Genomic DNA, 16,330 nt, shown 5'->3' with positions numbered 1-16,330 from the left:
GCTTCCAAAGAAGGTATTCATGGGAACACTGGTAGCCACAGGCATTCTATTATACAGCCTGACATTTACTTTAACAATCATTCTGAGTCTCTTAAACTTCAAGTATTTTTGCATATTTCAAGCTTGTTTCTGGGGAAATTGAGAATATTCCCAACAGTAGGATTTTCTCATGTCCGTCAAGTACGTCATCTGAAAGGATGTCCCCTAATAGTGTTTTTTTTCTCAACAGATGAGGAGAAAGAGAATAACAGAGCATCCAAACCACACTCTACCCCAGCAACTCTGCAATGGTAAGATCTGTTTTTTTAAAAAAGACATTTATTCTCAAGCTACTACTTTCAGGAAAACTAGAAATATTCAAGAGTATGATAAACATGTATAAATAATTTTGACACTGTTGCATTTATTCTGGATTACGGATTACATCAACATTCTAGTTTATGCTCACTAAGTATTGTTCTATGCTCAAAATTCAATGCCTGAGGATTAATATCTTTAAAAAAATGTTTAAAGTATTTGTGCTTTGCTAGAATTTCAAAAGATAAATAGCTCTAGTTCAGTGTTTCCTAACCTTGGCAACTTGAAGATATTTGGACTTCAACTCCCAGAATTCCCCAGCCAGTTGAAGCCCAGATATCTTCAAATTGCCAAGGTTAGGAAACTGCTCTAGTTAGTTCTAGCAAAAACACTATAAAATATCAATAAATGTAGGCACCTAAATTTTTTCAGTTGTATCTTTTCTAGTTACCCATCTAATCACTGGAAACATAGCAATATAGATAAAGAACAGCCTCTGGAAGTTGATTAGTTGAACATTCTTCATATTCTTTTCTGAATTTATGCTACTCTAAACTGTGCCACCAAATGGTTAATCTTTCCCAAATATTTAAACAGCAATTCAATTTTTGTAACTGTTGTTCTTGGCCAGTAACTAATACTTCGGATTACTCCATGCCTCCTCAGAAGGCAGTTGCTTAAACTTTCCTATAATTTGATGGACTCGTTTCAGCCAAATTGCCACAGCTAATTATCTCATAAAGCTCTTCTCTCCGGAGAAAACAAGCCAATAATGGTAGCATCCTTAATCATAGAGGTTAATACATCCCAAAATTCCCAGGATATTTCAGTTTGTTGGAATGTGGCCATTATTTGCTATCATGCCCCAATTGAGGCAATAAGCCATTTACTGTCATTCAAGCCATCATCTTTACTAGCACAGCTGTCCTCATGGCTTATTTGCCTTTGCAGTCACATCTGTCCTGAATTGTCTGAGCTCACTGCAAAAAGAACTTCCTGTTCTTCAGAGTACAATATGTTGAGAACAGAGGTGCGTTCCTCCTGGTTTGCACCGGTTCTATAGAACCGCTAGCACATTGCTGGTAATGTCACAGAGTTGGTTCTGTGGGTGCGGGTCCATGGACACCACCACCATCTCTTTTTTTGGATTTTTTTTAAAATAGGAGGGATCTTTTGCTGATTTTTCTTCTGCGCATGTGCAGAAGCCAAGTTTCTGGCACTGCGTATGCACCGCTATCTTGTTTTTGCCCTTTTGTTTGCACATTTTTGGCACTGCACATGTGCACCCATGCAGCATGGGAGGAAGTGCACCGGACCAGATTATCTCCGGGACCGCCTTCTGCCGCACGAATCCCAGCGACCAGTTAAGTCCCACAGAGTTGGCCTTCTCCGGGTCCCGTCGACTAAACAATGTCGTTTGGCGGGACCCGGGGAAGAGCCTTCTCTGTGGCGGCCCCGGCCCTCTGGAACCAACTCCCCCCTGAGATTAGAATTGCCCCAACCCTCCTCGCCTTTTGTAAGCTCCTTAAAACCCACCTCTGCCATCAGGCATGGGGGAACTGAGATATTCTTTCCCCCTAGGCCTCTACAATTTATGCATGGTATGTTTGTGTGTATGTTTGGTTTTATAAATAAGGGTTTTCTAGTTGTTTTAGTATTTGATTGTTACATGCTGTTTTTATCACTGTTGTTAGCTGCCCCGAGTCCATGGAGAGGGGCGGCATACAAATCCAATAAATAAAATAAAATAATAATAAAGTGAAGTAAGCAGCAATGTAAGTTAGAACCAGGGTTGGGCTACTGCCCAGACGGGAGAGGGACGCAGTGGGGTAGCAAAAATGGAGCTCTACCCCAGAGCACACAATTTCCACTGAAAGTTGTTGAAAGAAAATGCAGGGCATCCTACATAAGCCACACCCACAGTGTGGTAGTAAAAAGTTTGGTAGCCCTTCACTGGTTAGAACCCACCCGTTTTAGAATAACCATCACCCATTTGTTTGTCTGCATTTGATTCTAAGCTGCATAACTTGTAACTAAGTCGTTACGATACAGTGACTGTGAACTAAGCATCAATAATTAAGAAAGGAATGACACCTCATTCGGCTTCCTAATATGCCAGTAGCACTTTATCTCTTCCTCTTTTAAGCAAAGTGACATTTGCAATTGGTCCAGTCAGGGGAAGCCTGGAGTGGCATGAATAGTACAGTGGTACCTCTACTTACGAACTTAATTTGTTCCGTGACCAGGTTCTTAAGTAGAAAAGTTTGTAAGTAGAGGCAATTTTTCCCATATGAATCAATGTAAAAGCAAATAATGCATGCAAAACCATTAGGAAAGAAATAAAAGCTCGGAATTTGGGTGGGAGGAGGAGGAAGAAGAAGAGGAGGAGGAAGACAGTCGTTGCAGAAGGAAGAAGGGGAGGGGAGGGGAATACACCCCCCCCAAAACTTTAAGGCTTTAAAAAAAAAAGAGGGACTCTGAGGCGGCGAGGAGGAGCATGTGCCTCCCATACACTGCTCCAGAGAGAGAAACCCAGGGGGAATGCTAGGAAACTGGCCGGGCCTTCGTGCTGCTCTTAAATTTCATGGGGATTTTTTTCGAGCTTGGGTTCTTAAGTAGAAAATGGTTCTTAAGAAGAGGCAAAAAAACCTTGAACACCCAGTTCTTATCTAGAAAAGTTCTTAAGTAAAGTACCACTGTATTTTAAAAGGGATCAAGAGGAGATAACGCAAAGTAACTGTGGCAGTGTGCCAGTGAGTCTAAAACAATGATGGCGAACCTTTTTTTCATTGGGTGCCAAAAGCATGAACGGGCGCACTATCATGTATGCACGAGTGCCCACACCCCTGCCACCTGCAGACGTGTGTGTGACACCCCCCCATGCTGCCCTGCTCCCCATCCATGCGCACACAACCTCCCTGCTTCCTCGTTTCCCAACTTCTGGTGGGCCAGGTAGGCTCATTTTTTGCCCTCCCCAGGCTCCCTGGATGCCAGAGCCTCTGCCCAAGCCAAAAATCATCTGGTCAGTGTGTACATGCATGCTGGAGCTGAGCTGGGGCAATAGCTTGTGTGCCAACAGATATGAGTCTGCATGCCACCTGCGGCACATGTGCCATAGGTTCTCCAACACTGGTCTAAACTATGTTTGGGCTAGTGAACATAATTTGATTTGGTCCATATATCATATTTATTCATAATATAGGTTGCATGTTTGAGTTTAGTGGGATGTGTGAACTCAGCCTAATTGTTGCATCTGGCAAAATATTTTTTAAAGCAAACTAAGTAGCATGCTGTATTTACCTAGCTGATGTTAGCTCTAGCATCATCTCTGGCCAAGACTTTGGAAGACCATTGAATTGTGGTGGTAGCAACCTGAGTGAGCTACATCCTCTGCATCTCATTTCAGGTTGTTTGGCCCATGCAATCAAGGCTGAGCAGAGATGATGGAGCCCAACCTAACCAGCTGAGTGACAATGGAAGCTGCAGGGAATGAGTAGGTGTTGGTGGGGAGAGGATAGCCAATATAAAAGAGAATTTAGAGAAAACCAAGGAGAAAGAAGTGAAGAGATGGCTGTGAGCGCGGGAAAGTGTATTTCTGTGCATCTGATTTTTTTTTCAATTTCACAGATTAATTAGTTACAGTGGTACCCGTTCTTACAAACTTTATTCGTTCCATGACCAGGTTCTTAAGTAGAAAAGTTTGTAAGAAGAAGCGATTTTCCCCATAGGATACCAGTTTGGCTTTTCTGAATATATCCTTTGGGATATCCTTGGATCAGAGCATTGATAGACACCTGATCTCCTTCAGCATTTTTAACTCTTCTTACATTCTATTCCTTTTGGTTTTGTTAGTATTGTATGGGGAAGAGATGTGATATTTCAGCAATCTAAAAGAAAATTGATGGGAAAGATTATGTTGTATTACTTAACACTTCAATAACTATATAGTACAGTACTTCTTTTAGATATTACAGCTCTTTATGGAACTTGGGATAACTTCCAATGGTTGGTTAGGTCCCACAGAATTGACCTTTTCCAAGTCCTGTCTGCCAGACAATGTCGCCTGGAGGGGCCTAGGGGAAGAGCCTTCTTTGTGGCGGTCCCAGCCCTCTGGAATCAACTCCCTCCAGGGATTTGTAGTGCCCCTGCAAGGCCTTCCGCAAGGTCTTAAAAACTCATTTCTACTGGCAGGCTTGGGGCCATTGAGTGTTATGTCTAGCTCCGGCCAATGTATATGGAATGAATGTGGACAACTGTTTCTAATGTATTGAGTTTTAGAATTGTTTTAAATTAGATTTCTTACATATTGTATTTTTGTATCCATTTGCTGTGAGCTGCTCTGAGTCTGTCAAGAAGGGTGGCATAGAAATATAAACAAAAAAACAAATAAATAAACAAATAAAGTTGAACTACTGTATAATGAATTATATAGTTGTTGAATGCACTCTTTAGTCAAATACATTCCTTTTTTAACCCAGATCAGATCAAATTGTCTTAGCATCCATTAAATTCTACAGCTCTCTACATTGTGCTCTATGAATGTTACATGTCCATTTTACTACAATGGTTATAAAAATCATAACAGGTGATTGTGGAGAATTACATCTGGCTATTTAACACAGTTCATTTAACTACAAATTATTTAATAAACTATAATTGTGTGACATCTTTCAATATGCTAGGCCATAAACAAAAGTTTATGAGCCATACTTACTGTAACCACACAGCCTAAATCTCAAGCACAGCAAATTATGGGTGTCTTTGATGCAGGAATCCAGCCTTCATTCTAATGAAACACCAGTTTTATAATTCTGATTTGCTTGGCTTTTAAGAGTATACAATGGAATGTGAATGAATTTGTATAGCAAATGAAATATACTGCAATGTTGCACATAATTTTAAAGGTAGTGTTTTAAGGACATTGCTAATAAAATAAATAGTCCAAGTTCATTAAAGCACTACAGGCTAGTCCAGAGTTCAAAATATGACAAAGTTTTCCCCATTGAAATGACAAAGATATTTAAAACTAAACAATGATCAAAATGTTTTTTGATCATTAAAGAAAAGTTCAGATATAACAGAAGATTGTTTAGCACAGACTAATGAATCACCAAGAAAGAATGAAGAGAAAGGAGGAAAAATCATTAGATATTATGAAGAGAAATAATTGAGAGCCTTTCTTCCTATCCTGTCCTGGTTAGAGAAATTGATGTGCCAATTAGCACCTATGGCATACAAACAGCCTGTGTCCTTTGAAAAGAGGTTTTGTTCAGGGTCTGTATATTTGAGGGCAAATGCAGCAATGATATTGTGGTAGGCAGAAAATGAGAATAGATGCTGCCTTTAGAAACTAATTCTATTCAACCACTCCTATATCTTAATGAAATAGTTTGTACCAAAAAAAAAAACACCCATTGTAAAACTAATGGAGTATTGGGGAGAAGAATCTCCAAACAATATAGTAAGACATATAAATATTTTTTTCTAAGAAAGTCTCTGCTAATTGGCTCACAGGTTACTTTAAATTATTATTATTATTATTGAATCCACATTTTTTCTAAATTAGCGTTAATTGAAGCTTCTTTTTATGTCTCAGTTTAATAAGGTAGTACAGGGTACAGCAAGGTAGAGAGCTTAATTCAACCTATTAGATAAATGATATTCTCCCTAGGTCATGTCTCCACTAACTAGTATCCTCTTCACTGACTCAAGTATTCAACTTCCATAATTCAACCTTCCAAAGCGATTGGACATTATCAATGTTATTCCTAACAGGGTTAACAGCTGAAATAAGATTTAGGGAAGGGTTTAACTAGAACAGTGATGGCGAACCTATGGAATGGGTGCCACAGGTGGTACATGGAGCCATATCTGCTGGTTCAGCTCCAACGTTCATGTGTATCGGCCAGTTGACTTTTGGCTCCCAGAGAGACTCTGGGAGGGCATTTTTGGCTTCCAGAGTGCCTCCAGGGTGATGGGGGAGGCCGTTTTTACCCTTCCCTTGCTCTGGGGAAGACTTTGGAGCCTGGGGAGGGCGAAACATGAGCCTACTGTGCTCAGCAAAAGTTAGGAAACAGACCATTTTTGGTCTCCAGACGGCCTCTGGGAGGGTGGGAGAAGCTATTTTCGCCCTCCCCAGGCATTGAATTATAGATGTGGGCACTCGCGCATGTGTGATAGAATGCATGCATGCTCTTTTGGTGAATTTTTTTTCTTTGATGCATGTGTGAGTGCCCACACCCATGAGTCAATGCTTGGGGAAGGCGAAAACAGCTTCCCCCACCCCCTAGAGGCCAGAAATGGCCTGTTTCCCAATTTCTGGTGGGCCCAGTAGGCTCTTGTTTCACCCTTCCTGTTGTGGTTAGCTCTGGCCCAGCTCCTGCCCCAGGGACTGTGGATGTGGGGAGACATCCACATGCTGCAAGCCTGTTTTGCCCCCAGTGGAATCTGCTGATGAAGGCTCCTCTGACCAAGAAGACATGAGTGACAGGGAGGAGGAGAGAGTGGCAGACAGCTCAGAAGGAGATCAATTATCTAGCTCCTCCTTGGATTCAGAACAAGAATTAATGATACAGCCACGCATGTGTAGAGCAATGCATAGGCAACAATAACTGAGAGATTATTATCAAAGAAAATGAGGCCACCTGTGGTTGGGTGGGGCTGTGGTCATTAATGAGGCTGCTATAAATAGCAGCCTGTGGGTTTGGCCATTGTGGAGGATTATCTGATCGTTGTGTTTCGTGACTGCTTTACTGACTTTGACCTTTTGTGTGCTGATTTCCCCCCGCTTTGAAACTAAACCAGAGCAAAGTGTGTTTCACTTTGTGAAAGAAGAAGGACTGTGAATTACCTCACAGCTGCAAGCTAAGTATCACAGAACTGATAAGGGACTTGTACAAATTACCAGTTTGGTTGGAGACGAGTGCTCTTTGCTATACCAAAAGAGGGCTTGGTTTAAGTGACTTTTCATTATAAAGAACATAGTTTTGAATTTTCAAACGTGTGTGTGTCTGAAATTTGTACCTGTGAATTTTTGGGAGGATTCTACCAGAGAGCCCGACAGAACACTTCCCAGGCTCCAAAGGCTTCCCTGGAGCTGGGGAATGTAAAAATGCCCTCCCCGCCCCCCGAGGCTCCCAAGAAGCCAAAAATGCCTTCCGAGAGTCTCTGCGCAAGCCAAAAATCAGCTGACCAGCACACACATGCATGTTGGAGCTCAGTTAGGGCAACGGCTTGTGTGCCGCCAGATATGGCTCTGCATGCCAACTGCGACACCCATGCCACAGGTTCGCCATCACTGGCCTAGAACTTTTATCAACAATGTTGTCGGTCTTTTCTTTGCTAAATGGATTCAAGCAGAGTCTGTACAGCCACCTGCTGGCGATGTTTTAATCTGGATTCCTGCACAGAATGGAAGGCTGGACTCAGTGGCCTAAATTAGTTTTCTAATTCTACGATTCTGTCCTGGCTGGATTTACTACAGAATGAAGGATGGATGCTGTGGATGGAATACAACAAGAGTGAGGAGAGAGGAGAAAGAATAACAGAAAGTTAGGCTGAAGACACAATGAGCTGGTGTGTGAATAGCATACGAATGCAATTGTGACTCTTTATGTAAATGGATCTTCTGAAGATGGGCTCATCCTTAGGTGTTTGGTCCTCAGGTCAAAGGGAGTTTTAAACTCTAGATTGAGGCAGAAGACAGACTATTAAGGCTTACCTTGGTTATCTGCTTAAGCAGCAGCGTGGCTTAGATGAATTATACTACGGTAGAAATGAACTGTATTTTTGTTTTCTCCTTAAACTTTGAAAGAGAAGATACAGTATATGTGGTACATTTGCTAAACAGTAGTAACTGTGAGAGGGATCTTGGAGTCCTAGTTGACAACCATTTAAACCAATTTTTTTAAATTAAATTTGTATGCCGCCCCGAGTCTATGGAGAGGGGCGGCATACAAATTTAATAAGTAAGTAAGTAAGTAAGTTAGTTAGTTAGTAAGTAAGTAAGTAAGTAAGTAAGTAAGTAAGTAAGTAAGTAAGTAAGTAAGTAAGTAAATAAAAAAGCCAACAAAGTTCTAGGCTGCATTAACAGAGGAATAGAATCAAGATCATGCGAAGTGTTAATACTACTTTATAAGGCCTTGGTAAGGCCACACTTGGAATACTGCATTGAGTTTTGGTCGCCACGATGCAAAAAGGATTTTTAGATTCTAGAAAAAGTGCAGAGAAGAGCAACAAATATGATTTGAGGCTAAAATATATGAAGAACGGTTCAGAACTTGTAATGCAAGTTTACACACACATGTCTACACAAACAGGTATGGATGTGCATGGGAGTCAATATATTTGTCTTCTTTGTTTTGTCCTTACTTTTAAGGCTGGAGGAGAATTACGAGATTGCAGAAGGTGTTTGCATCCCACGAAGTGCCCTCTACATGCACTATTTGGATTTCTGTGAGAAAAATGATACCCAGCCTGTTAATGCTGCTAGTTTTGGAAAGGTGAGTATAAAAAGCAACTAATTTCAGGGATTTAAAAGATAATGTATTTGATATGATAATTCATTAAACTTGTACGCCCCCCCCCCTAACATCCAACAACTCTGGGCACCTCACAACAATCAAACAAATAAATTGCAATAGAATCAATAAAAATTAAACACTAGCAAACATGGTAAAGGTAAACCTAAAGGTTCCCCTCACACATATGTGCTAGTCGTTCCCAACTGTAGGGGCAACGGTACTCATTTCCATTTTCAAAGCTTAAATAAATTCATTGTTCCTTATACTTATATTCCTTATATATTAGATCTTCCTCTTCTATATATTAGATTTTCCTATGTTCCTTATATATTAAATCTTCCCCGACTAACGAGTGTTTTAGTGTGTTTTCACGGAGTGAATGGTAATGAATGTTTTTGATAATATTAGAACTTTTAGCTTTTTAAAATTATATTAATTGGATCTAGATGCATTGTCATGTTTTCTTTGATATGTTGTGATCTGCCCCGAGTCCTCGGAGAGGGGCAGCATACAAATCCAATGAATGAATGAATGAATGAATGAATGAATGAATGAATGAATGAATGAATAAATAAATAAATAAATAAATAAATACTGTGTCTTCCCCTCTAATGCTTCAGATATAACATTTTAACTTAATTTCCACAAATCCAATTTGTACCAATCTATAATATAATTCTAAAATAGTCCTGATGTTCCCAATCCAAGGTCAGCAGCAGACTAAACATCCACCAAAATTTTTCCAGAGTAATAATTCCTCCTGCCAGCAGATGGCACCCCTCACTGACTCCCCAAGTCCCTTCTTCCTGTTAGTTAATATACTAAAATGTTTTAAAACAATTCCTAATAGTTTAGAAATTTCTTAATTTCATAGTTTAAAATTGATTCAGTATAACAATATTTCCAAGTGTTCTCAAAGGCTGGGCTTTAATTATTGCTTTCTTTAGCAATTCTTTTCTTCTATAGCCTTCTGTGGTAGATTGCTGCTTCCATTTTTTTTGGAGGGGGCAGTTCTTTTGTTCCCATTGTAATCTTTGTTTAAAAAATCCCAGATCTTTTTTATTGGCAGAGTAACTCACCAGCACAACTAATAGTCTCCAACTCGTCTTTCCAGCACTTTTCTTAACTTATTCCAGGTGACTTCCCATCCAAAATTGCAATTGATCAGTCTGTTTGTGGCTGCTGTGGCTTGGACAGTTTGTAGCAAGCCATTTTCCAGTGCAGCCAGGTTGGGACCATAGTTCCCTCTAAGCTGAGCAGTGAGCAATCGCTCACTTAAAAATCATCATCAACTCAGAGTTTTCCAAACCTGCCTAGAAGCCGAGAGGGAAAGAGTGAGAGGGAAGGAGAGAGAGAGGAAGAGAGGAAGAGAGAGAAACAGATAGAAAAAAGAGAGGAAGGAAAAGAGAAAGAAAAAGAATGGGAGTAAGGAAGAGAGAAAGAAAATCAAAATCTAGTTTGAAACTAGCTCAACTATTTAAGTGGCATTTTGATATTGATAGAGTTGCCCTATTATGAGCTCACTGTTATAGACACACAGTACAGTATTTTATTTTGAAATTCTCTGAGGCAAAACAGGGTGGGTTTTTTATTTGTTTGTTTGTTTGTTTGTTTGTTTATTTATTTATTATTTCTGTGCCGCCCGGTCCCGAAGGGACTGCCGCTCAGACACTATACTTTTCCACCCACCCCCCCAAAAAATTAGAGGGAACACTGGTTGGGACCTCTTTATTGGCTCCTGGGGGGAGGTTTGCCGTCCTCTCCCAGATCGCCATTGGTGTCTCCCTTCTTCACCACTCGCCAGGGTGGTTGTGACCCAGTTCCTGTCGAGTCAGGTCCCTAGGTGACACGGATATCAGGATACCCCAATGGAGCACAGAAGCACTTGGCCACACCCCTCTCCCCTTAGTATATATTTTCATGTGACAACACTGAAGAAATTAGACTTGGCTACAATGTAAAGTAGTGAGTATATTATCACTTAGGGGCAGTGAAGGGCTATCAAAATTTTTACTACCACACTGTGGGCGTGGCTAATGCAGGACACCCTGCATTTTCTTTCAACATCTTTCAGTGCAAATTGGGTGCTCTGGGGTGGAGCTCCATTTTTGCTACCCCACTGCGTTTCCCCTGTCCGGGCAGCAGCCCACCCTTGCTTAGGGGTGTACTCACTTTTATTGCCAGCAGTTTACTAATTAATGACTGTGTTGCATTATTTTGAGGGGACAGCACATTTACACTGTTATACAACCTATATAATTACTACTTTACATTGTATCCAGTGTTGTCTTCAGTGTTGTCACATGAAAAGATATACTTAAATATTTACAAAATGTGAGATACTCACTTCTGTGATATGCTGTATAAACTTACTGATAACAAGCCCTGGCCCCTGTCTGGTTAGCCTTGACTATTACTGAAAGCCCCATTGCCTATCTCACTATATCATTTGGTGGAATCAAGATAGGTGTTCCTAAAAAAAGTCTTACTTTGAGGTTAAGGGCATCTCTTTTTCTCTCTAAAGACTGGTAGTTCTTCGAAGATTAATCCCTCCTTTCCTGTCTAAATATAAAAATAACCACCTTGTTACAATATAAGTTTTACGTCCATTGCAAAGGGACAATGGTTTGGATATCAGCTGGTAAACACTAAAAGGGGATTTCGGCTTTATCCTCAGTCCCTAGTGTGATGCACAGATAAGTTTGGATTTTTAACATTCCCATTGACAAGGGCTCCAGACCTACATTTCTTAAAGGGTAAAGCAAAATATACTGCTCACAAAAATAAAAGCAATACGCAAATAACACATCCTAGATCTGAACGAATGAAATATTCTCATTGAATACTTTGTTCTGTACAAAGTTGAATGTGAACAGCAGCATGTGAAGTAGATTGTCAATCAGGGTTGCTTCCTAATTGGACAGTTTGATTTCACAGAAATTTGATTTACTTGGAGTTATATTCAGGGGTGGGCTACTGCCCGGACGGGGAGGGGGAACGCAGGGGGGTAGCAAAAATGGGGCTCCACCCCAGAGAACCCAAATTGCACTGAAAGATGTTGAAAGAAAATGCAGGGCGTCCTGCATAAGCCATGCCCACAGTGTGGTAGTAAAAATTTTGGTAGCCCTTCACTGGTTATATTGTGTTGTTTAAGTGTACCCTTTATTTTTTTGAGTAGTGTATATTGTTTATCGAATTTAAAGAGACAATAAAAGTAAACCAATAGGAATATTTTATTTGTCTTTGGGGTAGTTGAAGAAAAATCCTACTTGAGGAGTAGTTGTTGTGTATTCTAAATGACAACAGGCACCCTTCTCCCCTCTGAAAACTCAGAAAATGCATTCTTCCCCCCATAGCGCCTGGGTGCCCCCATCTCCGTCTTCCCAAACTGAAAGAGAGAGGGGTGGGATTAATGTGTAATTAAAGAGAATTTGGAAGGCTGAGATGTTGCGGAATGTTAGATCAGTAGCTGGAACAGCATGTGGTGTTCTTTAGGTAAGCTTCATTGAATCAGCACAAAAAGAGAGAGCCAGAGAAAGAGGCTGCCTGCCTGTCTGCTCATTTATCAAATAGATGGGCTGAACTTTCACAGCTCCACAAAAGTGTTTTTCTGTTTGCTGATTTCCCCCTACCCCACCCTTTACTTCAGAATTAAATCTGTACAACATTTCCCCTTGTTCTGAGGCTCACCAGCAAGACATTTGATTCCCCGTTACTTACTTACTTACTTACTTACTTACTTACTTACTTACTTACTTACTTACTTACTTACTTACTAACTAACTTACTTACTTACTTACTTATTAAATTTGTATGCCGCCCCTCTCCATAGACTCGGAGCGGCTAACAACAATAGTACAAAACATCATGTAAATCCAATACTAAAACTAATACCAAAACAATTTAAAAACCCTTATTTATAAAACCAAACATACATACAAACAAACATACCATGCATAAATTGTAAAGGCCTAGGGGGAAAGAATATCTCAGTTCCCCAGTTACTTACTAGATAGATAGATAGATAGATAGATAGATAGATAGATAGATAGATAGATAGATAGATAGATAGATAGATAAGCAAGCAAGCAAGCAAGCAAGCAAGCAAGCAAGCAAGCAAGCAAGCAAGCAAGCAAGCAAGCAAGCAAGCAAGCAAATGTAGTAAAAATGGAAGATAAATAATCACGGCATATCATGGTACTTGCATGATATTTTGATTGAGATCCTTTTACAGACCTTTTTGACATTGCCTTAGATTATGTAGAAGATACCATGTATAAAAAGAAGCAAACAAAGGGGGGGGATTTATGGAAAGGATGCTATTTTTTAAAAAATTATCAGCTAAATCTTAGTGTGATTCCAGCTAAGGAGGTCTGCAGTGAAAATTAAAAATAAAACTGGCGTATTTTAGTTATAAGTTCAGTTTTCCAGTTTGAAACAGAGAACATTCTTATTTCAAACTTGGCCCATCTTATTAAAACAGCCCCCACTCTCTCTCCCTCTATCTCCCTCTCTTCCTCCCTCCATCCCTCCCTTCCTCCCTCCCTCTCTCTTTTAGTCAATAAAGGAGAATATTTGTAGCTCAGGATTCAAATGATGGGTCTCTTTGTCCTCTCTGAACTTACTTGTTTTCTTGAAGATACTTCATTACTCCAACTAGATAGCATCATCAGTACTAATTATTATTATTTATTAAATTTATATGCTGCCTCTCTCTGAGGACTAATCAATGCTAGAGCATTAGATGCCAAGGATCTCTCACCTCTTCTTTTTATATTTGTGTTTCCTTCGATGTTTATGAAGTTTAAGTATATAGTATTAAGAATGTGGAAGAATTTTAATTGAGAAACATTTCTTAAAGTACATTAGTACATTAATAGTTATTCTGCCAATAATCTTCCACTTCAGTTGTTTTTTGTAAGGATATGTAAGGAAAATTTAAAATATATAAAATACCACAGCTACAGACAGAAGGATAACTCTATATAATAATAACAACAATTTTATCCATTCTTTTCATATATAATTTGTGCTCCGTAATACGTTCCAGTGATATAAAAATAAGTGATTTTAAAACACCTCTTTACAGTATAAATGAATTGTTTTATTTTATTTCTCTTACTTTCTCTTGAAATAAGCCATTGCTAGATATACATGACTGGAACAGGATCTTATGTTTCTTAACATACAATTATTATTCAATTATAATTTACAGATAATAAGACAACAGTTTCCACAGTTAACCACACGAAGATTAGGAACCAGAGGCCAATCAAAGTAAGCAATAATGTGTGTTTCATAATCATAGAAAGGTTAAATGTGTGATAGAAATGTGATTGCGGAAGAGTTTTATGCAATATGTCTATGGCAAATACTTATTTGAGGAGAAAGCCCATTAATAAGAAAAGCAAAGACTCTGATATAACATGGTCAGTTGTAATGGAGGATTGGGCTTCCTTACCTCTAATAATTGTATAGAAGAGGTTTCTTCAGCTAAGACCAACATCTTCTACACAACTATTCAAGGAACAGAAATACTGTCTCCTGTTAAATCCAGGTCAATTTGGACTCTAATTTGTGTGCATTGCTTTACCATTCTCCAAAGCTTAAGGAAAGTGGGAGCAGCTATTCCACATACCAAGAGTAGTGGCCATGTTATAGATCGAAGCATGTGTGTGTATACTACAAGCTAGAATTATATTTGTTCTCTTGGTCCCATGCACCGTCTTCTCTTATCTGCTTTTCATCTCTCTTGGAATTCTGATAGTTACAGTATATCGTGCAGAGGAGATAATGGCCATATTTCAGACTGGAGAAGAAACAGATTGGATAATGTGTGATTCCCAGTTTAAAAAAAAAAAAACACAAGTCCAAATGCATTTTTTCTAAAAATAAATATACTGGTGAATTATAAAATATAGGTTATCAAAATTTGACACGTAAGATTTGTTTTCTCTCTTAGCCAGGTGGGATATGTGTTGGTTGTTTGCTCTTCAATATGCCTGCCTGTTACATTGGTATGATGCAGTGTTTTTTATTTTCCAATTATGATGTTTGGGTTTGGTGTAGAAGTCTATTGCCATCATGTCAATTTATCTTTTCTGTAATGTATTCTTGTGCCATGACATTTAAAAGCTCCAGGTTCCCAACATTTTATCACCAGACTATTTTATTGCATCAGAACGGTTTTATAGAGTATGGAAATACTATACACTTGCCATTATAGATGTTCTGTGCAATAGAATAGCATCCAATCACAGCTCCCTAAGAAAGGCAAATACCTTTTATGTGGAATTCAGCAGGGCTTGAATAAAGGGGTGTAGGAAGAATGAATGTGAGAACCTAGCGCCATTTCTGGGGACATGGGACAATTACTATTTAAGCACTGGTGGCTAAATAGATAACAACATCTCTGTGGATGCTGATGTCATATACCAAGCCAACCAGTGATTTTGGTTGAACAGTCATAAACCTGCCAATGCTGAGGGACCAATACCACAGAGCCTGTTATCTTTTTCCAATGCTTCTCATAAGCTATTGAATCACCAGTCATCAAGCGCATAATATGTTTATATCATAGGCTATGCTTAAAAGAGAAGAAGGCAATGGGGGTGTGACAAACAAGGTGACATCACAGGGGAATTGAAATGAAATCTTCAGCCCTTTGACAGATTTGAGGAGGTTATGCAAAACATACTGGGGAAAAAATACTTGAGGCTTAATATACTGCTCAAAAAATAAAGGGAACACTCAAATAACACATCCTAGATTTGAATGAATGAAATATTCTCATTGAATACTTTGTTCGGTACATGCACAACAGCATGTGAAATTGATTGTCAATCAGAGATGCTTCCTAAGTGGACAGTTTGATTTCACATAAGTTTGATTCACTTGGAGTTATATTGAGTTGTTTAAGTGTTCCCTTTAATTTTTTGAGCAGTGTACTTTTAATTTATGGGTTACTTTTAAAAATGTTTTATGAAAGTCTGTTAGCATACCAACAGGTATTGGCAGCATGAATCTAGCAGCACAGCAAAAATCACAAATTACCTATAGGTTGTAATTTATCCAATCCTCCCAACACCACGATACCAGTTAATCTCAATCTGTATAGTCTGGAGGACAGAAGGAAAAGGGGGGACATGATCGAAACATTTAAATATGTTAAAGGGTTAAATAAGGTCCAGGAGGGAAGTGTTTTTAATAGGAAAGTGAACACAAGAACAAGGGGACACAATCTGAAGTTAGTTGGGGGGAAGATCAAAAGCAACATGAGAAAATATTATTTTACTGAAAGAGTAGTAGATCCTTGGAACAAACTTCCAGCAGATGTGGTAGATAAATCCACAGTAAATGAATTTAAACATGCCTGGGATAAACATATATCCATCCTAAGATAAAATACAGAAAATAGTATAAGGGCAGACTAGATGGACCACAAGGTCTTTTGTCAGACTTCTATGTTTCTATGTTAAAAGCTCTGCCAGAAAACTTCTAAAGGAAGCTGC

The 16,330-nt window shown here is 39.2% G+C and overlaps 1 protein-coding gene across 1 annotated transcript in view; it reads left to right on the top strand.

Annotated features, from left to right (window-relative positions):
- The first annotated feature begins 235 nt into the window (after window positions 1-235).
- RFX4 (regulatory factor X4) overlaps window positions 236-16,330 on the top strand; it is a 50,606-nt gene continuing 34,511 nt past the window's right edge. The window contains exons 1-3 of the mRNA XM_070754835.1: window positions 236-290; window positions 8,675-8,798; window positions 14,035-14,096. Of these exons, the coding sequence (XP_070610936.1) occupies window positions 8,733-8,798; window positions 14,035-14,096 (128 nt within the window). The 5' untranslated portion in view covers window positions 236-290; window positions 8,675-8,732. The remainder of the gene's footprint in view (window positions 291-8,674; window positions 8,799-14,034; window positions 14,097-16,330) is intronic.

The sequence above is a fragment of the Erythrolamprus reginae genome, chromosome 6 (assembly GCF_031021105.1).
Source record: "Erythrolamprus reginae isolate rEryReg1 chromosome 6, rEryReg1.hap1, whole genome shotgun sequence".
Taxonomy (NCBI): domain Eukaryota; kingdom Metazoa; phylum Chordata; class Lepidosauria; order Squamata; family Dipsadidae; genus Erythrolamprus; species Erythrolamprus reginae.
This window is presented reverse-complemented; position numbering and strand designations above follow the sequence as displayed.